At 44.0% G+C, this 24,104-nt stretch overlaps 1 protein-coding gene across 6 annotated transcripts; it reads right to left on the bottom strand.

Annotated features, from left to right (window-relative positions):
• Positions 1-242: 242 nt before the first annotated feature.
• On the bottom strand, positions 243-23,674 carry exoc3l4 (exocyst complex component 3-like 4). 6 transcript variants are annotated; one of them, XM_088924606.1, is made up of 15 exons: positions 23,165-23,445; positions 21,749-21,840; positions 17,879-18,208; positions 17,211-17,363; positions 16,284-16,487; positions 15,353-15,977; positions 14,876-14,993; positions 14,383-14,508; positions 13,734-13,834; positions 12,856-12,945; positions 9,695-9,818; positions 9,146-9,268; positions 5,485-5,637; positions 3,906-4,027; positions 243-1,369 (listed from the first exon to the last, which is right to left on the bottom strand). In XM_088924606.1, the coding sequence occupies exons 3-15, from the start codon at positions 18,186-18,188 to the stop codon at positions 1,168-1,170; spliced, it is 2,451 nt and encodes an 816-aa protein (XP_088780732.1). In that variant the 5' UTR covers positions 18,189-18,208; positions 21,749-21,840; positions 23,165-23,445; the 3' UTR covers positions 243-1,167. The 6 variants fall into 6 exon arrangements, with proteins under 6 accessions (XP_088780732.1, XP_088780730.1, XP_088780731.1 ...); XM_088924604.1 differs by lacking the exon at positions 21,749-21,840 and having other exon boundaries at positions 23,165-23,674; XM_088924605.1 differs by lacking the exon at positions 23,165-23,445 and having other exon boundaries at positions 21,749-22,825.
• Between the last annotated feature and the right edge of the window lie 430 nt (positions 23,675-24,104).

The following is a 24,104-nucleotide window of genomic DNA, read 5'->3' as shown; positions in this document are numbered from 1 at the left end:
ATAATAATGACACATAAACAGCTATTTGGTCATTCTGTTCTGAAACATCGGCACCCAGTAAACGGCGATGAGATTTTCCAGACCAAAACCATGCTAATTTTCAGATGCTGACACACTTTTACTTTGAGAGGAAAAATTAATTTACTATATCAATAAATCATTTTTCTCCCTTTAAACCTGTGTGACAGTCTGCTATTTAGACTTACAGTGAAGATTAAGTAAAGTGAAAACTTGGCAACGTATTAGAAAAGGTTCCCATCAAGTGTTTATTAATTGAATGAACACATTGCTAACATTAAAGGTTCTCTATTAACAAAACAGACTCCCATGAATGGATAACGATCATGATACATTCCGTACTGATAGCTTATTAGTGACTTTATTACCGATGTGTAACGCAGCCTTAAACTGAGACTGAAAAGAAAGTGTTGCAGGATAACAGCCCTCTGGTTTAGAGTATCTTTGCATTTTCAGATTCCAGTTAACCAGACAGAGGAGCTCGGTGTTCTGACTTATTAGGAATTCACCACAAAGCCAGCGTCGCTGTCCTTTCTTTTCCCAAAATAAAGAGCAGTGCTTTGTGATGTAACAGACTGTTTCCGTCACACGATTTAGCCTGGAAATGACTTGCTGCATCTTCTATAGGGACAAGGATAGCAACTCATTACAGTAGCACTAAAATTAGAGCTACTAATTTTAAATTAGGGAGGGAGTGGCACAAGGGGGGTTAATACAGGGGAGTAAGGTGTGGTCCCGGAGAACCCAGTCCTGTTTTTAAAGATTGGCAACACTTGAAAGCCATCGATGAATCAAACAAGAGCTATGGTAAATCAAGAGAAGTCTGAACTGTGAGGGCTGAGGACTACTTGGAATTTAACCCTAAATGTTCCATAAATGACTTAATTGAACAAAATATCAGTTTAATTAATCACAATGGAATTGTTCCACATCTTCAGAAATTGGTGACTTTTTTAAAATTCCCTACAAAACCTACTGGATTGGGGCTCTCTAGTACCAGGGTTGGATATCCCGGGTTTTAGGGAATATCATTCACTTTTTCTTTTCCCCTGCAACACACTGTACTGTAAGTTTTTATATCTTTTTTTTTCTCGGATCTGATGTAAGAAAAAAAAAAGAAACAGAAACCAAACCAGGCCTGAGCTGACCTTATCTAACAGGCAGACAAGTATAGTAGAGCGGAGGCCAACATTTTATGCTGGGCACGTTGATCTTGCTGAAGAACTGGCGGTCTCTCATCCCCCTGGTGCCCGCAGTGTGCTTCAGCTCTTCCAGGCGCTGCAGAATGGCCTGCCTCTCCTGCCCTCCCGTCAGCCCGCGGAAGAAAAGAATGGCAGAGAGGTGTTTCCTGCTAAAAAAACCCCAAAACAGAATAGAGTCACAGGACGTGCAGATGTTCTGAGGTAGATGCTAGTGTACTTGCTGGATCAGCGATGCATCTGTACAAGGGAAAATGTGTCACAGACAGAGCTTGTGCACAATATCGTGTGTGTTTGAACGTTTCAGCTTCACACACAGCACTGCCCATTTAACATACTGTAGCTGCACCTGCTGACCACGTGGTCTGGGCCGCCTGTATATAGTTGGGTACTCTTTTTACGTTTTCCGAAAATGACCTAAATTTCCAGATGAGCGTATCGGACACTTTTATTTTCGATTACATATAAAAAAAATAACCCCATCAGAGACAGGAAACGTAATCGGCTACAGGCTGATCCACAAAGATTTCCCTAAATGTATTTCTTTTCAGTTTTACCGACCACGCTGTCAATTTCCCCATCGGGAATCCCGTTTGGAAACTGACGGGCTCTGTATCTTGCAGTGATCAAAGACCCCCTGGGAGCATGACAACTGTTCTGCGATGACCTGATAGTAAAGTTCTGTTTTGGGAGAGGCATTTACTCAGTAAATACTGGAATCATCAGGATGTTTTGACTTTGCCTTGCCTAGCAAATTGTGTTATTAGTTGTTTACTATTGACATTATAAATAATTTAGAGTTTTGTAATTAGCTGTATGTAATTATCACTTGGGAGTGGCGCTATGGTCTCAGTTTTATCCCACAATTCAGTGTTCATATTCTTCATTCCACAAAAAGCAAGATTTCCTATCAGATCTGTCCTCAGATTTAACAAGCCAGTACTTCTTCATGGGCACCTGTGTTTAATGTATGATTTAGGCTGAGTTTGTAAATACACATGACACATACGTGTCTGTATTTATGCAGTGGACTTCCCTCCAGGTCTGTGTAAAATTAAATTTTTGAGATCTGTTAAGCCAAAACTAGTCTCTACTGTATGTGATGGGAGTTGAATTCACAGGTTTAAGTATTGAGGTTTGTGTTGTGTGGTCAATCTGATTTGCCTCTGTACATAACTGACCAGGGATAGGATAAGAGTGTATACGAAACAATACTGATATTCTTAGATTACTAAGACAAGCTCAGCTCCCAGCTGTGAAGGAGAAATTGTAGCTAGTCTTTATGAACGCTTTGGTTTTGAAGTTGTGATGTGCTGCACAGATCTACCCCTTAAAGTGCTGCATTCTGCCCCCTTGCAGGTTTTCTTCGACCACCACCTCCTTGGCTACAGCTGGCTCAGAGGAGCCAGGACACACTCAGATAAGCCTCACTGGAGAATTTTAACTAGCTTTCCGACAATTACTTCATCTATCCATATTCTTCAACGTGGGTAAGAAACGGAAATCGTTCCACAGTTTGCAAGGAATTTCTCCGGGAAAATCCAGAATGACGTCGTCCCGCTCCCCCACCTTCCTCCTGTCCTGATGCGTTGCAGGAACATCGAAACCCCCGCTGGCCGAGGGCCCTGAGCTCTGCTGCAGAGTTTGCGGTTTCTGAGCAGCACACACACTCCTGCAGAAGAGTCATCAGAAACAATGAGGCCGTGGTGTTAACTTCCATTTTCCACTGGAATGTCCGCCATTCCCATTCTGGGGAATAATGATGGTTTTGTTTTTGTGTTTACTTGTACCACACAATTCGAAATGCATGGAGTTTCCATACAGCTCTTCTCGTGAAAGCTAAAGGCTGCTGGGGAAAAAAATGAACCCTATGTTCGCCGATATGAATCACTCTACACTGTGAGCACCTGAGCTGAGTGAACAGTGAACAGAGCCAGGCTGTTTCTGATCAGGCAGCTTCTGCCTGCTGAAAGAGGCTAGGGAGACACAGCATTTCTTATTTCAGCATAACAGATTTTTGTGCCCCTGTGCTCTTTCGGATTACAAACCCTTCTTCTGTTTTTGAAATCAGAATTGAAATTTTTAGATATATAAAAACTACACTAAACTTTAACTGGTATGCACATTTGCACAGTTCACTTTCAGGCAAGGATTTCCGATTTCAAAATGCTTGGAGTGTAGAAAGCACTTAAAAACCCAGAAGCTGATTTAAAAAAATTAAGAGAATCTGTGATCTAGTGTCCAAATGTACAACTGTCAGGTGAGGACATCCAAGCTAAAATAGAATCTATTGAAAACAGGCTGTACTAAGCAAGAAAGCAGAACTTGTCTCTTCTTGTTGTAGGCTTCCATTTATATTGCTGCTTAAAACAATAGTTGTAAGCCCAAACTAGTTTTTTTCCTAGTGAATTGAGTATCTTTGACAGGCATTTTCACAGTGGATTTTAGCCTATGTCTGTTCGTTAAACTTGCTGGCTGTAGTGTCCAACACCTTGTACTCTACCGCACTATCCTACATGACCCACACAAAGCCTTGTGCAAGACCCTTTTATATAAATTCAGAATTGCTGATTATTTCTGATATATCCTTCTGATGTGGAACTGCCAGTTGTGTGTTTCCTTCTGTTTTGGATCATGTCTACAAAGCTCTCAGCTCTTTGACTCAGTGGGTTGGGCTGGCAAGCATACCTGACGTCAGGATAGTCTGTGACCAGCAGTTCCAAGCGGTCCTTGATGTCACTCTTATTCTTCATCCCAATGATGTCACAAAGGTGTTGGCCCAGTGGGCGGAGCCAATCACAAGTCGTTCCCTGGGGAGACAAGCATTGTGATCCTGATTGCTTCAATATATTCAGATTTGAAAAGCAAGTTTAGATTTGGGATTTTATCTGCAACTATAGTCCTTTCAGGTTAGAGCACCAATGAAAGTCTGTCTGCCTGGATGAATTTTATTATTTAACGGAGTATTTTAGAAAACAATAAAATAAAAAATGTTGAAAAGAGGAAATCATAGTGAAATGTATCCTTCTGTGCATTGGTATAGCAAAAGGCTGCAAACCTCCGGTAGTTTCTCTGTATTTTTGCTATTAAACATAAAATTTATTTGGGAAGTCTTACGTATAAAAAAAGTTAGGAAACGATACAAATGTGATGCCATTTGGCACATTCTGCTCCTGATTGCTAGTAGCTAGTGACTGCCAGTGAAGGAATATGTACAGGAAGTTACATATTATTTTAACAATGAGAAATGCTAATAAAAGGAAAGGTGCATAACTTCTCCACTTTAAAACAACAAAAATAAACTAAACAAATCAGCATTCAGCACTAGTACATACTGTAGGAGTTACAAAAAATAAAACAAATCTGACCTATACCAGTATTTATTTCACTATTCTCCATCCTTGTTATATTTTAAGGCTGTAATACATTATTTCCAGTAATTTATGCAATGCTAGGGATTGTACAGGGATCCTAGTTCCTCAATTACAGATTGTGAAAATTGTTTTTGTGCATTGTGATCACAATCCAGAATAGACTCTCCTACTCTCTAGGAAAAGGTACCAGATCCCCTGTAGAAAAGCCTAAGAGAGCATTTACTTCCTTTATACCGAAAAGCATTACATTGTTGAATAATGAAAAATTGTTTGCAGGTAGGGAACTAATTATTAGTACGTTTTTACACTTTTTATAAGCTAGCCTGTTTTTTAACCTTATGGTACTGGAAGACGTTTGATTCAGTGATGTGTTTGAAATTGTATTGTGTATTGTGCATTGCATTATTGTTGAATATGTTATATGTTTATGATCTTGTGATGTGCAATAAAGATGAATTCAGTTCATGTGCGGAAACTTTAGCCCAGAGTGCCCTGCGAGTCACGTGAGACACTACAGTGTGTGAACAGTGTGGTAGGAAAGTTATTCTGTGCTGAAGGAGAAGTTAATTTAACTTCTGAGTTAAGAGTGGTTAAGCAAAACATTCCCTGCATTGCTACACAAAGGCCCACACAATGAAACAGCAGTGGCATCATTGCACAAGAGGGTGAGTCCTTGGTTCGTGTCACTGCCGATGATTCAGAGCAGCTCTGTGGAGAGACAAAGTTCTTTCTAGTTTCCAGGGGAGTGAAGTAATGATCAGGCATTTTAATCTTTCTTCTATGACCCTTAAGGACTGGGGCTCTGTAGTAATGCAACAGGGAGCTGAGCAAATAAGGAGTTTCCCAAAGCAGCCTTTGTGAAATCTGCAGGGAATTCGCAGTTATCAACTCACCAAGTTATCGAACTCCTTCTGCAGTTCCTCCCACTCCCCCCTCATCTTCTCTGCTGCCTTTTCGTGCTTTCTGTTCTTGCAGGAATACTCATTCTTCAAGACCTGCGCTACGTACGCTTTTGTCATGTGGTAGTGGACATAATTCACAAAACTCTGGTGTGGGGAGACAATCAGAATTAAAAAAAAAGTGTGCAAGTTTTAAAAGATCAGATATTTTCACTCTGGCTGTACTGGCAAATGTAGCCTTTATTTAAGGGAATAAAGCATCGGGCTTCAAAGGTATATTTGCAAAGAATCCCAAACACACAGGAAGAGTGTATTGCATGTTTTAGAAATTTTCTAATATTCTTATCGGCAAGATATCAGCAACTGTACAACCAAAACAGTCCCCAGGCCTCATCGTGGAGTGCCCCGTATCTTTGATTTTTAATTCCAGCTGAGCTTTTTATAACCACCTCCTTTCTTCCGTTCAACAGGGATGAATGAGGTCATTAGCACGAAAAATCCTGGCACAGATGGTGGGATACAACTCCTCCTCTACTTGGGTTTATGGTTTCAAAGACCTGCTTGAACCTACTGTAACCAGCAGGCCCATGCTGCACGAAAGAACACTGATCATGAAAGTGTGTGATAGTGTGAGTCCCACCTGTAACTGCACCTCAGTAATTGATAACATTGTTCAGCAACCTACATCGGCACAACCGTGTTAAACCAAGTCGAAACAGATTTCTGGCTTGCTGTATTTTTGTACAATGACCTGCCTAGAAATCCTTTTTGTGAGACTAAATCCTGCAGTCAGAAACTGATTGCAAATCAGTGGGTTCAATGAGATGAACGGATTAAAAGCTGAACTGTAAGGAATCCCAGGAGATGCAGGAGTACCCTAGCACCACGATTGGGAAATACTGCTTTACTCTACAGGGGTGTCCAGTCCTGGTCCTGGGGGGAGGGACTGTGTCTGCGTGTTTTCGTTCTTAATGAACTAAACCAGCTGGTTGCTGCCTTAACAGGACCAATGTAACAGATTCTCCCACCTCTTCAGGTGCTGCTGCTGTAAAGTGTCACGATTGTAGCCCCTCCCCCTTAAGGGCGCTCCGGCTCTTCCTTGTTTGCCTCATTCCCCGCACCTGATCCTTGTACTAGCCTCCTTCCAGCCCCCCTTAAAAGCCAGGCGCTGACGTTAATCCGGGCTCTGCATCTGATCTCCATATCATGCGAGTCCGGGACCTGGAAGCGCCTTGTCCCGTTAAGATTTTATTTTCTGTCCCCTTTTCCTCCCGCTGGTTCCGACCCGGTTCCAGTTTTTAATCTCTTGTTTTTGATGGATCACCTGGCCATGGACTTTTGCTCTGTTTTGGATTCTCCTTTGGACTTCTTCTAGGATTGTTTGCCTCGGCCACACCTCCCCCGAACACCAGCGCACCAAGGACACGCCCCCTGTTTTGATCCCCGTCTCCTGCATGGCTTTTCCCCCGTGTTTCTCACTCTACCCCGGGTTGTGTCGTCTGCATAGGGTCTGGAAAGAACTGTTCGTTACATAAAGAGACAGAAAACTAGCAGGGACACATGCCCTCCAGGACCAGGATTCAACACCCCTGCTTCAGAACAAACAGATTGGCTTCCTCAGTGAAGCCAACTAAGGCTGGTGTCTACAGCTCCGGTCCTGGAGAGCTGCTGTCTCTCCTGGTTTTCATTCCAGTCGATTCGATTCAATGCTTAATTAGGAGGAATTGCATATCTTTGCTCATTAGTATTTTAAGGGTGTCTGAAAAAATCTGTAAGAGTGTGAGCCTTCAGGAACAGGCTTATAGATCCCTGGTGTTTCTGCACCCCAAGAGTGCAGAAACTCCGGTGTAAAAATAGCTGTGCATTTGTTTTCCAAGTCTAAATAAACTGCTGCTCGTTTTTGAAAACTACATGTAAGTAAAAGAAAGCACATCCCTTGATTTCTCTTTTCTGTATGTCGGGCTCTGCTGGGTTTGCTCCTCCATAAATTTGCAACACTCCTGAGAAAATGATGAGCAAATTACATTCAGGAGCAGACATGTCTGGAAATGACCTTCCTAGCCTCCTGTGTCCTGACGGTGTTAGGATGTTGGAACTGGAGGATGCAGAGTTGGTCCCATGAGACTGCCGGGTGGCCTCTCATGCGTCCTGTCAATCACCTGAGCAGATTGCAAAGACACTTCCTGTCATCCCCTGTCATGCCCACGGAATTCTGTTGATTAGTTTCCATGGAAACACCAGCTGTTTGCTGTCTTAGTCCCTCTAAATAAAATTCTGGGCCATTCAACATCCCAGCACGTTTTCAGTTTGTGAAAAGCAGTTTAATCAAGGCTTTTAGAGCCTTTTAAGTCTCCATACACATGTTTTATGTAAAACGAATAGGATGTTTGATGATGGAACTAGGTATGTAGGGATTATCTACAGACTTTTATCACAGATTTTCTGTATAGATGAGTTGCATGATGCTACAATACATCTAATGCAAACCAAACCATATGAACTTTCCTTTCTGTAAACACAAGGCTGTGGTCAGGGCCTAAAGTTGTGTTTTGGGAGGAGAATGTTTTGTACTCATTTCCTCCAGATGTTGAGTATTTGTATGGTATGCTCACTATAGTTTTTGAAGAGCTGTAACACTGAGCCCCTACATAAGAAAACTGTAGAGTCTGGAATGCATGTAACTGTACAGAGGAGTGAAAAATACGAAGGTTTTGAAGCTGAGACTTAACACACTTAATGTGTGGCATGATTGATGTTAAGAGTTGGAATGTGCTCAGAGCTCTGATACTCTGATGCATACTTTGTTTTTTAAACTGAATCTGGCCTCTTCAAGAACATAGAAACACAGTTAATGTTGAAAACAGCTTAGGTGTTTTGAATTAAACCTGAATTAAAGTATCATAGTTGAACAGTGAGAGGGAGAATGTCATTTTGGACTGCATGTTTCCACTCCACTTGTGGAAATGAGACTTTGTCGGGTTATTTTGAGTCAAAGTGCAAACCACAAGACAGCACAGAATTACATCTGGTCCATTTTTTGTGGTCACCGTCAGGGCTGAAATGAGGAAGCAGCTCCTTCATGCATGGCCTGAGTAACTATTTAAAGGGCAAATTTCATTTTGCATGCATGTGTGCGTGTGTACAGAACACAGTCACACACGTGTACAGTCACATGCTTTTTATCTCATGATGCAAAAAATGTTTTGAAAAAAAATTAACACTCAAAAAAGGTAACTGAGCTGCTACATTTTAACGTTTTTGAAAGACGATTTATACTGCTTTGATTTGTATTATCTGCTCGTGAACTGCTCAAAAACTGTATTGTAAGAACTGCACCCTGAAGCAATGAAGTCTGTACAATTAGGACCATGTGGAGCACATTCCCCTGCACAATGACAACACACACAGAGCACTGTATTGGTGCAAGTAGCACCAGCTATGTGCGATTCGAACTGGCATGCATATCAATACATGGCACAGAAATGCATGGCCTTCCATATCGTTGCTTTTGTCCGTGCAACACGATTAGTTGTACCTCTCCAAATGATCCACCCTTTTAAATATGTCAGCCAAGCGCACAAGCATCCTGTCTATTTGGAAAAGGTTCTGCATTACATTGCTGTAATCCCGGAAATACAAGCCCTGTCCCCTTCACCTGAAGGTACGGCTGTTTCATCCTGCGACAGTGCTGAGAGAGATCCTCAATTCTTTCCACTATCTTCTGGAAATCATCGCTGCTGGACAGCCACTTCTTTGTCATTAGTTTCCTAAAGTGGAGCTGAAAAGGGACAGCACTTTGTTCTGACAGACTCTTTACAGACGATCATTCAAAATCTAAATAGCATAATACACTGAAGGATGAACAATTCTGTGATAACCACTAAGGGTGTGGAGTGCAGTGCAAAGAGAGATGGAAAGGTTCTGTAGAAACCATTCCAGAGCAGACTTTTACTCCCCTATTAAAGAATGTGATGTAAAGACTAATCTGAAGAATCTCCTTAAAACAACTGTATGTTATCAGCTACATAACACATCTCATTAAACTTCATGTAGTGTTCGCACATTCTGTTGTACTTTCGTGTGAGAGACTGAAGCCAGTCAAGTCTGCGAAGGGGCAGTTTACATGTGGCACAGTAAGAACACCCTGAAGTCCTCAGGATAATGGAGACTTCTGAGCAGTGAGAGAATCCCAAATTCCTCTCACCTCTGTCTCCCCCTTGAGATGCTCCAATAGAGACTGGCCAAAGCTTTCTATCGTGGTATTCGTGTCCTTTACTAACTCCTCTACTGCGGCTGGGCTGGTTTCCTTGTATGTCTCCATGTGCTCTCTTGGGAAAAGAGAATTTTGTCAGATTTTGCTCATCTTATTAAAAAGGAAACTTATTTTAGAAACCTACAAGATGTACAGGGAGAGCAAGATGGCAGTGCCGTGTTTTGACAGTAGTTTGATTAAGACTGACAAAGACCACAGTGTCAGTGTTTTACCCTGCATCAGGGGATGATCTCCAGCACTTGTCCACTTACTAGTACAGTAGGTCCTTATCAGCATCTATTCAATAAAGGGACTGGAGGGAATAGCCTGATCCCTACCCTTGCGTTTTGCTGCTCTGTGATCAGTCCAGAGAACAGCAACCAGATGCATTCCTGGGCTTAAACTATCTGACAGTGATAGACTACAAGAGCTGAATTGTTTACGTCTTGAACAGAAAACACTGTGGGAGAGCCTGACATTGACAAACTCAACCCAACAGGTTTCTTCATAACCAACAGGGAAAAGCAAGGGGTCACAAGGGGAAAGTACAGGAAAGTGAACTTAAAACTAAGAACAGGAGGCAGTACTTTACACAAAGGGTTGTGGGAGTGTGGCACAAGCTACACAGCCATGTTGTTGAAGCTGATACCCTGTTTTTTTTTCCAAGCAACGGCTAGATGGCATCCTTGGATCAATAAACGACTTATTACCAAACGGGTTAGATTGGACACATGTCCTGCTCACTTTGCTAATCTTTCTTGATCTGTATCAGAGGGGCGGTGCGGTGGCTCTGTGGCTAAGGATCTGCGCCTGTGGCTGGAAGGTTGCTGGTTCGTATCCTGCGGCCAGCAGAGGAATCCTACTCTTTTGGGCCCCTGAGCAAGGCCCTTCACCCCAGCTGCTCCAGGGGTGCTGTATAAATGGCTGATCCTGCGCTCTGATCCCAAGCTTCTCTCCCTGCCTGTGTGTCTCAAGGAGAGCAAGCTGGGGAATGTGAAAATAAAAATTCCTAATACAAGGAATTGTATATGGCCAATAAAGTGTCTGGCCTGCTTGATTTCTTATCCATATTTTATTTTAAACTATAAGCAAAAATCTAAAAATTATAAACTCAAAATTAAATTATGAGTCAGCTGTCCCACTTTTGAATTGCGATGCATCTCTAGAAAAGACTGCTAGCAGGTACTGCTATTTTCTGCTGAACCTGAACATTGCCTGGGGTGTATCCTTGTCTTCTATGTGGGATCTGGGGATTGCCATAGCATCTACAGATCTCTTCCTGGAAACCACGTGCTTTCTCGGATGCTATCTGTCAGGCTGAAGCTGATGCTTTTTATGGAAAGGGCCTGCAGGCCGTGGGAATGCCCATCCCCCTGCCAGACTTACATTGTATACAGTGCACATTCATTTCAGGAAATTTCCAGGATGGCTAAGTGCGTGCTGAATCTGTTGTGCTCGTGAGTAGAGGAAGATCTCGGCATGTAAAGTGGGACATTTAAGTGGAGCCTGGCTAGGAGCTGATCTAGGGTCTGCTGGAGAAAATCGCTGCATTGACACAGCCTTCTTCTCAGACAGCTGCGCGAGCTGGAAGTGCACATTGCTTTCATTTGATTCCTCATGTGAAGGTTTATGATAACATGTTGTAAAATCCTGTTGGAGTCGAAACACTGCTACAGACACACACTGCTCCACACACTGCTGCAGACACGCACACACTGCCCCACACGCGCACATTGTTGCAGGCGCACACACACTGCTGCAGATACACACCCTGCTGCTGGCACACACACACTGCTGCAGACTCACATAACGCTCCAGACGCACACATTGCTGCAGACTTACATTGTTGCAGACACACACACTGTTCCAGACTCACATTGTTGCAGACACACACACTGTTCCAGACTCACATTGCTGCAGACACACACACTGCTCCAGATAGGGATTGTGGGTGGAAAACCCAGGATCTAAAGCATTTCCTTTGCTTTTTAGTGTTGCAAGGCAATTTCACTTTCTAGTATTTCTCCTAGCATGTGTTATATTCATTTCTAGGAAGAAGGATTACACTTCTGTTACACTGGGAGCAAGAATCTGTGGGTCTTTTCTCTGTGTAGCAGCAACAACTTTCTTAGCTCCTGGTATGAAAGGCCTGTCGCTCTGGTGTCTGGAGTACCTGGCCTTATCCTTTCTCTGTCTATGTAGATCACTTGCTTTTCCCAGTCACATGTACCTTGTAGTGGTCTTTTGGGATTCATCCCAGGACTTGAGACACAATTTTGTCCCTGCTATATTTGCGTGAGCTTTGCTTCTTTTAATTTGATGTTTGCTCTGTCTGTAGGTACGTAGGAAGTGGTTTTATATGAGGTTGCTATGTATCAACCTGGTAGTTAGCTGTGGTGGCAGCCTTTTTCTGCCACTCAGCATTTCCTGAGCTGGTCCTGCATTGGAAATAAAGCATTCTCTGCAGGTGTTCCTGCTTGGTAGGATCCCAGTTTAGCACTGGTCTGTGTCAGCAATGTAGAAAGTTACAGTACTTAGACAGCTTTAGTACTAGGTGGCTTTAACTTTGACTTGTCATCCTACAGTATGTGGGTCTGAGGTAAGAGTTCCTCCGAGTTGAAAGGTTAAACAACTTCACATCTCAGAATGTGGACCTGGGGCCTTCATGAATCCTTCTTATTGATTCTAGAATCATAACCGATTCTGGTGAAACCCAGATAATACAGTCTGTTATATCACACAGCTGGTATTAATGTTCTCTGTAGCACTATTTCTGGTCAGCGTAGTTTTCTCTGGGCTGATAATTCAAGTTTGTGTTGACTCTGAGTTGCTCGTGGAACCTCTATAATTTGAGCACACAAATAATGAAGAAATGTGATCAATTACAACTGTATTAAAACTGGGGGAATTTGTTGGAAATTTTGGTGTCACCTACTGGTTAATCAACACCACTTACAGGTGCATTTAATAGAATATCTTTATAATTTCATAACAATCTATAAATTGTCCATGACTTTGTAATAATACCCACGGAAAAACAGAAATATTCCCCTTTTACAGCAAATTCACATTGTCGCTCCTACAAGAAAACTCAGGACTTTAACGGCACTTACTTTATGTCCGTGAAGCTGTTGATGTATGTAATCAAATACTGGGAAGGGTTCGCCAGAGACTGTCTCCACTGCTTGAATGCAGATTGAAATCTGCCAGAACACAAGACCACAGACACACAGCATGAGGGGGCGCGCTGAGCACAGCTACAGAGCAGACTCTCCCAGTCCCACAGAGAGACGGGGGACCTTCACAGGGGCTTCTCTACAGCTTTATTCCAAGTGTAAATGGAGGGGACAGATTTACATCTCATGTCCAGTTTTGCAGAGGGATTTAATAGCAGTTCTTTAAAAGGTTGTTTAATGAACAATATCCTTCCACAGGTGTGTTTGCCTTCTAGATGAAATAGCCCGCTCCAAACACACTCCATTTTTAACGTGGCAAGATTTTTTTTAATTATTTCTTTTCAAATGATTTAGATTTACCCTTCTGTGGTTATGACGTCTAATTTCCTTCGCAGAGCTTTAGATGTGTTGCCATCCGATCTTTCAGACAAAGAAAAGCGCTGGACACGCCACCCCACAGTGCCGAGTACCGATTTCCTCAGCCTCCTCACCCAACTGAGGTGGGGAGCTGAGAACAAGCTGGGCGCACAAAGCACAACTGCCCCCTCGACATAAATACCACACAGGGCAGCATTACTGAAGTTAATATTTTGTACAAAATGCGATCAAAACCTAAACAAACTTTATTTTATCGAGGTTGATCTTCTGTGCTTTTCATCACCTGCTTAATAGACTTTAGTGGGGGGGGGGGGGGGGGTGAGTATGTGCACTTATGCTGCACGTGGAAAATGCTAAACATGAAATTGGTAGAATCAAACTCATTAAAATCCCTTGAGATTTACTTGCAACAAAAAATTGCTGATGTATTCACTTACTGTTGGGAAAAATACTTCAGTTCTTCTGCACAGGTGTTGACAACAGTCTTCTCTACTTCTTTATTAATTTCTCCTGAATTCGTCACATATCCATTGATTACCTAGGGAAGACAACAGCGACAGTTCTAATGCAGACCGTTTCACTGTCCTGCGGTTAATGTTCATTTTAACCAGCAAAGCGTTCCGGCTCCCTCTAGTGGCGTGAGTTGACATCACAATCGGCCGATGGTTTCACTGAAGAGTGGCCCAGCAGAAAAAGCAAGCTTGGAAATCAAGTTCCACATCACAGATCACCAGCATCTTATTGTATTTAATTGTAGAAGATATACTTTACAGCCAAAAGCTTTGCCAGATATTTAGATTCTCTGAGCTTCATCTGCCCAATCTGACCAACTGTGCAATTGTCTAACAATTGAGCAGAATTTTTTCAAAGAAGTTTACAGTCTCCAGATGCATCAGGTAAAAGTAGGAGATATTGGAGTGGGGTTTGAATTGTTCTCCCAATATAAATATTGTATCTTAACTTAATTATTTCCAATTCCTGTATCAAGATGGTGGTCAGTTGTGTTGCCTTCACAGTGATGTTTAAAGACATACAGGAGTCCATGAAAAGCGAACATCAGCGTGTTGAGTCAGGTGTGTACATTACCTTACAGATATCTATCTGCATTTCCGAGTGATAGAAATCGTTTAAAATCTCTGGCTCTTTTCCATTTTGCCACATCTCCTCAGCTTCTAATTTCATCAGATTTTTCAAGGCACTTTTTAACTCGTCCTAAAAAAACACAGACTCACACATAAGCAAGGAAAATAGACAAATTCCTTATCATGAAACGCACACTGGAAAAATTTCAGTAAAGAGTCACTTTTGTTCACTCTTTTAAAAAACAATGTAGACGTGAACACTGTAATTTTATTGTGCGGGTTTGAATCACTACAGTGATAAAAAGTGTTTATCAAGAAACAAAGCAAATAAAGGCTAAACCAGTATCTTTAGCTTACTGGTATCAGTGGTACATGGAGTAACATACACCCAAGATGATAAATATAGCCTTTGCTGTGGGATATTAGGTAGACATTATCCTGAAAATTAAGCATCATATGATTGCTTTCCTGCAGGCTTTGCCCCCTTGTGACTTTACCTTTAAAGCCTTGCAATATTTTCTCCGGATCTGATCCAACTCATCTTCCTCCAGCGGAAGGGCAATGCTCTCTGTGCTCATCTCGGGCTGGAGGCTGGGGCTGCCCATCACCTTCTCACTGAACGACAAAGGAGAGGGTTCAGGCGTCTGGTCCACGGCGCCGTGACGCATGTCCCACAGGCCACGAAAAAGGCACGAGGACAGAGCTCACCTCGGGCCCTTCAAGCTGGGAACAGACCGTGTGCGAGAAGTGTGGAGTTGTAACATTTGGCAACACACACAAATGGAACCAAAAAAAGGAACATGTTCTCTTAGACGAGCCAGCACTATATACACCTGGGCAATAGCAGGACGTCACCAGTGTCCTCCAGGTCTTACAGATGCTCTTTACATGTACATATGATCTGTTATCTGTATTGTATCTGTAAGTGCATGTAAAATAGGAACAAGTACAAAGGCATGAGAGGAGAGGCTTACCCAGGGTAGCCCTTGCTGATCCAGTGTAGCAAGGCATAGCAGTCTTTTACCTCGAGTTCTTGCTGCATGATTTTTTGGAGGTGCTCAGAAACAGCCTGATGGTAACAGTCCACGTAGGTTTCGAAGACGCAGAAGCCCTCCGGGGGGTAGCAGGGCAGCAAGTTGTTCTTCACATTTTGCAGGTTGTTCAGGACAGCGGCTCCCAGGAGCCCCAGATGCATGCTGAGCCAGGAGGGGTTCTCCTCCTTGGAGTCCAGATGCACGCTGTCGATGCTGGCCTGCACCCCCTCCTGCACGCTGCGCCTCCACATCGCCCTCCACGTCTCGGGCTCTGAGCTGCCGGGCTCGCCCTCCCCGCGGCCCTCCTCCTCCTCGATGATTCGGAGCACGTCGGGCAGCAGGTCCTGGCTGCTGGAGAGGAGGCTGGAGGAGTCTCTGACGATGCTCTTCACCTTGTCTCTCAGCGAGGAGTACAGCAGGTGCAGGTCCTTCTCCTTCCTGTACAGCTCCACCTCCCCCACCTGTCCTCCGGCCCTCTCCCCGTCCAGCTCCATCCGCAAGGACAGCAGGTTCAGATGAGCTTCCTCCAACACCCCCTTGTCAATCAGGTTGCTGATCTGCATGACTGCAAGGGCATAGAGTCGCTCCCAATTAAAGACAGCATAGATTTCAGTGCTGTGTGTTTGCCCCCCAAGCTCCCACAATCCCCTGAGTGAAACAGTGCTCACAATGGCCTCCAGCAGACGTCTGTCTATGTAGTATTGCAGTGATGAACTGCAAACACAGTGGAGGCTGATTCAGGCAAAGCGAGAGGCCAGATTTTCATAAAGAATGTAATAAAGCCACTGGGACCACTAGATTATTCCTGATATGGCTTCATAAGGTTAAGAGTGATACCAGAAACTAAACTAAACTAGACTGAATAAATTACCTGACAGGGGAGGACTTGGGATTTCACGCGGTTTGGGTTCCTCCTTATTTTCCTCACTCGTTGCTTCTTCGACGTTCCCCAGAGGGAGTGATGAGGATTTCTTTGGAGTCTTCAGCCTTAAACTTGATAATCTGAAACTTCCCTTCTTCGGTGGAGAATGAGGGGGGCTCTTCCCTGTGTCTTCACAGTCTGGACTCGCTGGCTCTGTGAGGAGAAAGATTTGTCAAAGCTGAACACAGAAGAATTACCTCAAGGGGGCCTATCTCTTCTTCTTTTACACTGATCTTACAGATTGACATATTATATGCAATATATACAATGTTACATAATATAACAGCCACTGCTTTGAAATATTTCCCAAGTTCCAAGCTTTACTCTGTCAAATCTGAACACCGGCAGACTGTTCCTCTGCCTCATTTTCAGACACAGACGCACTTTGGTGTGAATACATCAGCTCCATTTCATGGGCACTGTGCTAATAACAATACTTTTCTGGATACTGAATTCAAAGCTCTTGACACATAATGGGGACTCCCCTCCACCCCCCACCAGTGTGCAGCCCCCACCTGGATGATGCGACAACAGCCATAGTGCAACAGTCTGCTCACCACACACCAGCTCTCAGTGGGGAGGAGAGCAGAGTGATGAAGCCAGTTCAGAGATGGGGATTATTAGGATGCCATGACTGATAAAGGTCAGGGGGAAATTTGGCCAGGACACAACTAATGGCTACACTTCATTAATACTGTGCTGAAGGTCAATGAACAATCAATGGAAAGTAATGTTTAAAAGTATTTGAGGTCTCAGTCCTTCTAAGTTGTGAGGTATCTTTTTCAGACAGTCCCTAAGATTTTTTTAAAGTATTTTAGGCCTCCATCCTTCTAAGTAGTAAGGTGTCATTTGCAGACGGTCCCTAAGATTCCCAACCTGAGCTGAGCTGTGGCTCAGAGCTGACATTTTCCTCAGAGCCTGATCGACTGTATCTTTCGCTCTTGGAGGTCACCCTCAGACTGGACCAGCCCTTGCTGGACCTTCTGAAGGGGGTGGTGGCCTTCGGGCTCCTGTCTTCTGAACTCTGACCTAGGGAACAAGACCAGTTCAACACCTCCACAATCCCATCAGCACATTCCACCACTGTCACTCTCACACAAATCGCAGCTCACACACGTGCCAGCTGGAAACAGCGTCTTTGTGTTGAGCACTGAGGTTCTGTTTGCACACTTCTTAGGAAGTATGCTTTATTAGAACCTACAAATACGAAAACAGTACATTTAACAAGACAATAGCTTTTTGCCAGTCAACAACTAACAAAAGTACTTCTTAAATCTGGATTTTTAATCAATCTCATTAGAAATGAACTGGCATGACCTGTTGGGGCAAGCATCATATAGCTCATTACTTGAAAGCGAACACACCTTTTAGCTGGAGCAGAGTAAAAGCACTCAGGTTAAAACTCTTAATGGCTGCACTCCAGGTGAGTCGTCTCTCGAGAGCTGTGAGCTGGGTGCCAGCGGCTCAGTGTCTCTGTCAGCCCAGAGCTCATTAAAAACCTCTCTGCTAGTTTCCAGCTGAAACATTTTGGGAAGGACACCTACCTGGAGAGGAGGGGGATAGCAGCTCGTTTCCATGTCCATTTCCTGTCTTGGCTCCGCTGAACTTTCTCAGTTCCACATCTCCTCCGTCCTGCAGCTTTTTCCTGTATTGAATCAGGGCACTGGGCAAGACCGCCTTGAAGCTTTCCCTGAGGGACCCGAACCTCCCCAGGGGCCTCTGTTTCTCGTCCTTTGTCTCCAGCCCGTCAGTGTGTGAGACGCCACTTGCCCCCTTGCCCGGGTCGGGGGGCTCTCTGACCTCTGACCCTGGCTCCTCAGTCACCTCCACCTGCCCCTGTTCGCCTTCGGCCATTCAGCTGGCAGCGGCTCTTCCTGCGGGCAGGGAGACGGCGTGGTGAAGGAGAAAAGAGCGACCGGAGGGAGAAGCTCTCAGGACGTGAAAGATCAGCAAAGCTGGCAGGGACAGGCAAATGAGGAAAAACCCGTCCTGTGGCTCTCCAAGTCTTACGTGTGTCAGCAGATGGAAAGAAATCGTGTTCCCGTTTACTGAAAACATGGCATTTCTGTTTATGACCTACAGCAGGGTGCGTCTGTGTTTATACACAAATACAATCTACAGTTCTCAGCCTTTGAAGGTCTGCAGAGGAGACGAGCACTTTAGAAAATGAAAGTGATAGGACATCAATGTAAAAGATCACGTACAGAAGAAAGCAGGCAGGATCTCAGAAGAGACATGACAGTATCTTAAAAAAGGATGGAAAGGTTAATTACCTTTGTTGGAGAGCCACGCACCCCTATTGCTATCCATCTAACTATTTTTGCATTCAGGATTTTAGAAAGATGTCATTACTGGCAAGGCTATCTTGTGCTTGAGCTACTGTAACCAAAGATTTAAAATCACATAAAAGCAGCCTGCTGCTAAAATAAAGCCTACAGATCTTACAATTACCAACACTTCAATGTTCATGATGATCTTCATAGCCGGTGATTCTACATATAAATACAGCCTTCTGGGGTACGATTTTGAACATCTTCAACTGAGCAAATCGAGAAATTCCCATTCACCAATTCAGAAGTCCCTGTTATTGTTCCATGTTGAAAGAAAAACACGTCTGGGTGCCTTGCTAACTTTCAATATGACACGTTTTCAGAGTCGCTTTTTGGCGCTGTCACGCCATTTCCAAAGGCGAGCAAACCAGCGCAGCCCGGACTGATGATGGTGTCACCGCACCTGCTAGCAAATGGAAAATACAGTCTGTTCCCTACCAAACGCACCACTTCCTTTAATAATGAATTATTCAAGACTTCGGGCTTCCCCAAACAACCGGGGGACGCCGGGTATTCATTTTTGCAGTGAAAAAATAGAAGTTAAACTCAGTTATCTTGAAGACATGCGACAGTCCAAATGTAAACAGTATAAGAGAAATCTATTTATTTGAATGGGTCAGACACATCAGCGCAGAATAAATCTCCACCACCTGCTACACTTTCTCAGGGAGCAACTATTTACTGTACTGTCCTTAATACTGGATCCGAGTGCAAGCTGAAACTAACTATGCACATTTAGCATATTAAGGCAGCTTATCAATATTGAAATTAGCTTTACTGCTTTTTATTTTCACTCGTTCATACGTTCTCCTGTAATAAATTTGAGATGTATACAGAACATGCCTGTTTGTACAGTATGTGCACGCTAAGGCTATTTGTGACCCAAAACTGCCATGATCGTTATCACCGTTAGAATTAAAACTTAAATACGAATGTATTACAATCATTGCAGATAGACTTAGTTTCAAATTTATTTAGTTTTTAAGAAAATTTACATGTCTTCTGATCTTAAAATCTGTCAGTTTCACTTCATTATCAATCCTCGGGAAACGAGCCTTTTGATATTATTGTGTTACTCACTTCTTTGTTATTGAAAATCTAGGCGTTTCATTTCAGTAACTCATGATTGAATGAAAAGAGACAACACTGTCTTTGAAACACAAGGTCATTCAGACAAAAGGCGGTTTAACAGCACCTTCTTTTCACTTCGTTTGAATTACCGTAACAATGGCAGTTCTGATGATTCCCATTACTCACTATCACTATTACAGACACCAAACAGACTAACAAACTGTTCCAACAGAGTTAATCAACTCCTCAACGGACAATGGCGTTCAAAGGAGATTTCATTAAGGCCAGAGCCAATGTCTACAAAACGAAGGTCAACACAGCGCACTGGCAGGAGAGTCCAGAGCCGTCCTGGCCAGGGGCCCACAGAGCAGTCCCAGCACGCAGGCGTTCAGAAGGGAGGGTCACGTCCTGCACTCGCCCTCGCAAACCCCATTACATTCCCAAACCCACTGTTTCACGCTCCCATTCCTGGCTGAACCCATCACGTTCTCACAGGCACCAGATTCCACAGAGTCTCACTCCTGGACCAATTATCCAACCACGTCCCTCTCCCTTCACTATTTAAAGTTCCCTCACGCACCCAACCTTGCTCACTGTTGAAAAGCCTCCTTTAGAGTTTTCTAGTGCGCGTTATTTTCTTGTTGGATTTCCTGGGTTTTGGACTTAACTTTTCCCTTTTGATCTCAGCTCTTGGATTTCGCCTTTTGGATTGTCTTCTTGGTTTGTCTCGGCCCTTCCTGGTTTACTAATCTCTAGCTTCTCCTCTCGGCCTTGCTTCTGGATTACGATTTTGGATTGTTTGCCTCTGCGTCCCGCAGAATTCACGGCTACGCACAGGATCCCCGGAAAACCACCTGCCGGATCCCTGACAGAGGGGGAGAGAAGGAACGCAGGCACCAGTACTGCCCCCATCTCGCTCAGCCTCTCAAAACCTCTTCTTTGGTAGCCTCATCCACGCCAGCTGTACCACATCTCGCTATCACCAGTTCCTGCTGTTGTGAACGTGCGGGGTGGTGTGTTAGTGTGAACGCATGCCTCCTCTGTTTCTTTCTGATAAGACACTGAAGTGCTCCCCCTGGCAGGATGACTGAACGTCCCCACAGTTAAGGGCAGAGGAGTGGGGATGAGCCAAAAATGTCAGATGGCGTTTGGCACCTGTTATGTTCAATTCAAATTTCATGGCAATTTCACAACCACTCACAATCATGAACCTCAAAACACGAGTTATTACTTAGCGTTCCATGAGAGAATCCAAGACACTCAATTGAAGTAGCTATAGATACAAACTATGAGTGGGCATTTTGTGCCACGTGGCTTCACTATCATTACCCCTCCAGATGTTTCCTGGAAATGATTCAGCAGATGAGAAGCTGAGGCTTGGTACACCCTCTGAAACCCAGCTTCCTTGGGAAAGACAGAGCTCTTAGGTTGTGGACTTAAATTCCTGGTGAGACACTGTTGTTGTATCCTTGAACAAGGGGACAAGTACTTCTTTATGCATAGTGCAAGCTTCCTGGTGTGAAGGTTGGTCTCCAGGTTCTCATTGTAAATGAGAATTCATTCTCACTTGAATTACCTGGTTAAAGGGTTCAGAGGGTTAAAAAAGTTCTGCTGGAAAGCTCACCTGCCATCACCTGAACAGCAGACAATGCTGGCTTGCTGCGCAATCGAATTCCTCACACAGTAAACAGGGAAAGCTGGTTAATATAATACAAACACTACGCACAGCAGAGCCTGACATTACCTCTCTTTTCTGTGTTCAACAGAAAGAGAACAGAGACGCATTAGAATACATGGAAACAACTCGCCAGCTTACATTCTGATGATGACTCAAGTCTTGGACGGATGACTCAGTCAGCAACAGAACTACACCAGACAAGGCTGGTCAGTGAGAAAGGGCCACAGTCCCCCTTCTCATAGCCACCCAACCCATCAGCATGGCTTTGGGAGATGGGGAAAGCTGGAGTACCCAGAGAAAGCCCAAGTGAACATGGAAAGAACATGCAAACTCACCTCAGAAGGTTCCCTAGTCCAGAATCAGCTCCGGGACCATACAACTGTGAGACTGACGTCTGACCATGTGGTGCTGACCTCAGTGTGCTATGCTGCAGACAATTTTAGTCATAGCATAACTTTATTAGCCCTATATAATTTCTTGCATTAGGAATTTGTCTTTTCGCATACCCCAGCTTGCTCTCCATGAGACACAGACACAGAGAGAGAAGCTTGGGGTCAGAGCACAGGGTGTAACGAACAGTTCTTTTCGGACCCTATGTGGACGACACAATCCAGAATTGTGAGGAAACCCTGGGGAAAAAGTCATGCAGGAATACGGGGATGAAAACAGGGGGGCGTGTCCATGCAGTGCTGGTGATCCGGGGAGGTGTGGCCGAGGCAAACAATCCAAAGAATAAGTCCAAGGGAGAATCCAAAAAACAAGCAAAAGTCCATGGCCGTGAAATCCATCCAAAAACCAGGGATTAAAAACAGGTGTCGGGTAGGGACCGGCGGGGGCAACAGGAGCAGGAGCAGGAAGCTAAAAACATAACTAAGCCAGGGGCAGCCAGGTCCCGGGCTCGCACGATGTGGAAATCAGATGCAGAGCCCCGATTGGCGACTGCGTCTGGCTTTTAAAGGGACAGGATGGAGACTGGAACAAGGGGCAGGTGCGGGGAATAGGGCAAACAAGGAAGAGCCGGAGCGCCCTTAAGGAGGAGGGACTACAATTGTGACAAGGGTCAGCCATTGTACAGCACCCCTGGAGCAGTGGGGTTAAAGGCCTTGCTCAGGGGCCCAACAGAGTAGGATTCATCTGCTGGCCGCAGGATTTGAAACGGCATCCTTCGAGTTACAGGCACATGCAAAGATCCTTAGCCACCGCTCCGCCCCAAGAGAGACTAGGAGAATACTTAACTAGAAATTGGGTATCTAAAGTGTGCTTCCTTCTTAATTCAGTAATAAATGACTCATGCACAACAACAGCAAGCTGAAGGAATAACATACGAACTAACAAAAAGCGATCAACACATGCTTTTTAACCCTCTACCAAGTCTAACTAGATTTGTAAAATAATTTGCATATTCATGTTGTACAGTTCTATATTTATCTATTTTTAAATGATTAAAAAAGACAGCCAGCACAGTCAGCAGCAAGGTACTGTGTAACGTTTGCTAAAGAGGCTTCATTGTTTTAACCCAGAGTTATGTAATATACACGAGGAATTGCTTCCACCATTTTAGTTTGCTTTGATTTCCTTACAGCCACCATGAAGTGAGCAAACAAAACAACACAGTGCTACTATATAATGAACGTTTGGAATTTATCTTCCCTTTTCACCAGCAAACCCTAAGAAGTCACCAACAATGTCTAGAACAATCATAATTCAATGACTACGCCACTGCACAGCTTGTATTTCTACAGGAATCTTACCTTTAAGGTGTAGGTCACAGCCACGGACTGTCTCAGGTACAGTCTAGTGAGATTAATACACGTGTCGCTTTCATTTTCACTTTTGTTTAAGAGAAATGGGGGTTTCAAAGATATCTGCACTAACTTGTTATGTCATATACGCCATGCAGATCAGATCAGAAGCTTGGAAGTAAGCAAGCATTCCATGAGAGAGAGAAAAAGATTGTGAAAAGCTCTCAAGGTGATCAGGTACTGTAGGTTAACTCTTAACTCTGCCTTCTTGGCACCACAGCAACAGAAAGGTTAATCATTTAAAAGACACATGCAAAGGTTACGTCAGAAGCCCTTTCCATTGTCTCCACCTGGTGCTGCTGGAGGGGGGAGCACTGCGATGAAATGAAACATGATTCAGCCTTCACCATCTCAGAACGTATCTCCCTTTAAACTTGCTGTGCAGAATCTGCTCGTTTCTCTCTCCCATGTTCCAGTGCCTCAACTCGAGCCCCTTTGTTTGTCTGTCAAAGGCAGTGTGATTAGTACTGTGGTGCACATGCTTTGCATGAAATGAGAGACCACACCCCTGCTGAGAGGTTCTGCCGTTTCCGAATGTGCACTGCCTGCTGGAGATATGAGTGCAAGGGAGCTTCATAACAATCTGAGCTAGTCTGGTCTACTCAGTGCAATCTGTGGCCTTCTGTTCGTATCTGGCCACTCTGACACTCTGAAGGCTGTCTATATTCATGTCTGGTTCTCTTCCTACCAGCACCTTCACCTGCTTTTCACATGAGGGAGCTATTCGCTGATCCAGCTGGTACTAAATCGGGGTTGTCTTTCTCACTGCCCTGCATGGCTACTTTTCTTGGTGCTGCCTACAGAGATCTAGGCATTTTATTGACTCTCTCATGATTCCTTCACTTACTACTGTTTATATCCTTAAGGCTTGTGAAACCATCTTAGCTAA

Source organism: Atractosteus spatula, chromosome 9, assembly GCF_055471065.1.
Source record: "Atractosteus spatula isolate fAtrSpa1 chromosome 9, fAtrSpa1.hap1, whole genome shotgun sequence".
NCBI classification, from domain to species: Eukaryota; Metazoa; Chordata; class Actinopteri; order Semionotiformes; family Lepisosteidae; genus Atractosteus; species Atractosteus spatula.
Note: the sequence above shows the minus strand (reverse complement) of the source record. Positions and strands in the feature narration are given on the sequence as shown.

Excerpts from the sequence above, each read along its gene's own strand:
- exoc3l4 (XM_088924604.1), bottom strand. The coding sequence starts at position 18,188 with ATGGCCGAAGGCGAACAGGGGCAGGTGGAGGTGACTGAGGAGCCAGGG. Across the intron at positions 9,269-9,694 it reads ATCTCAAGGGGGAGACAGAG|CTCCACTTTAGGAAACTAAT; the intron begins GTGAGAGGAATT and ends GTCCCTTTTCAG. Across the intron at positions 1,370-3,905 it reads ACAGACTATCCTGACGTCAG|CAGGAAACACCTCTCTGCCA; the intron begins GTATGCTTGCCA and ends GGGTTTTTTTAG.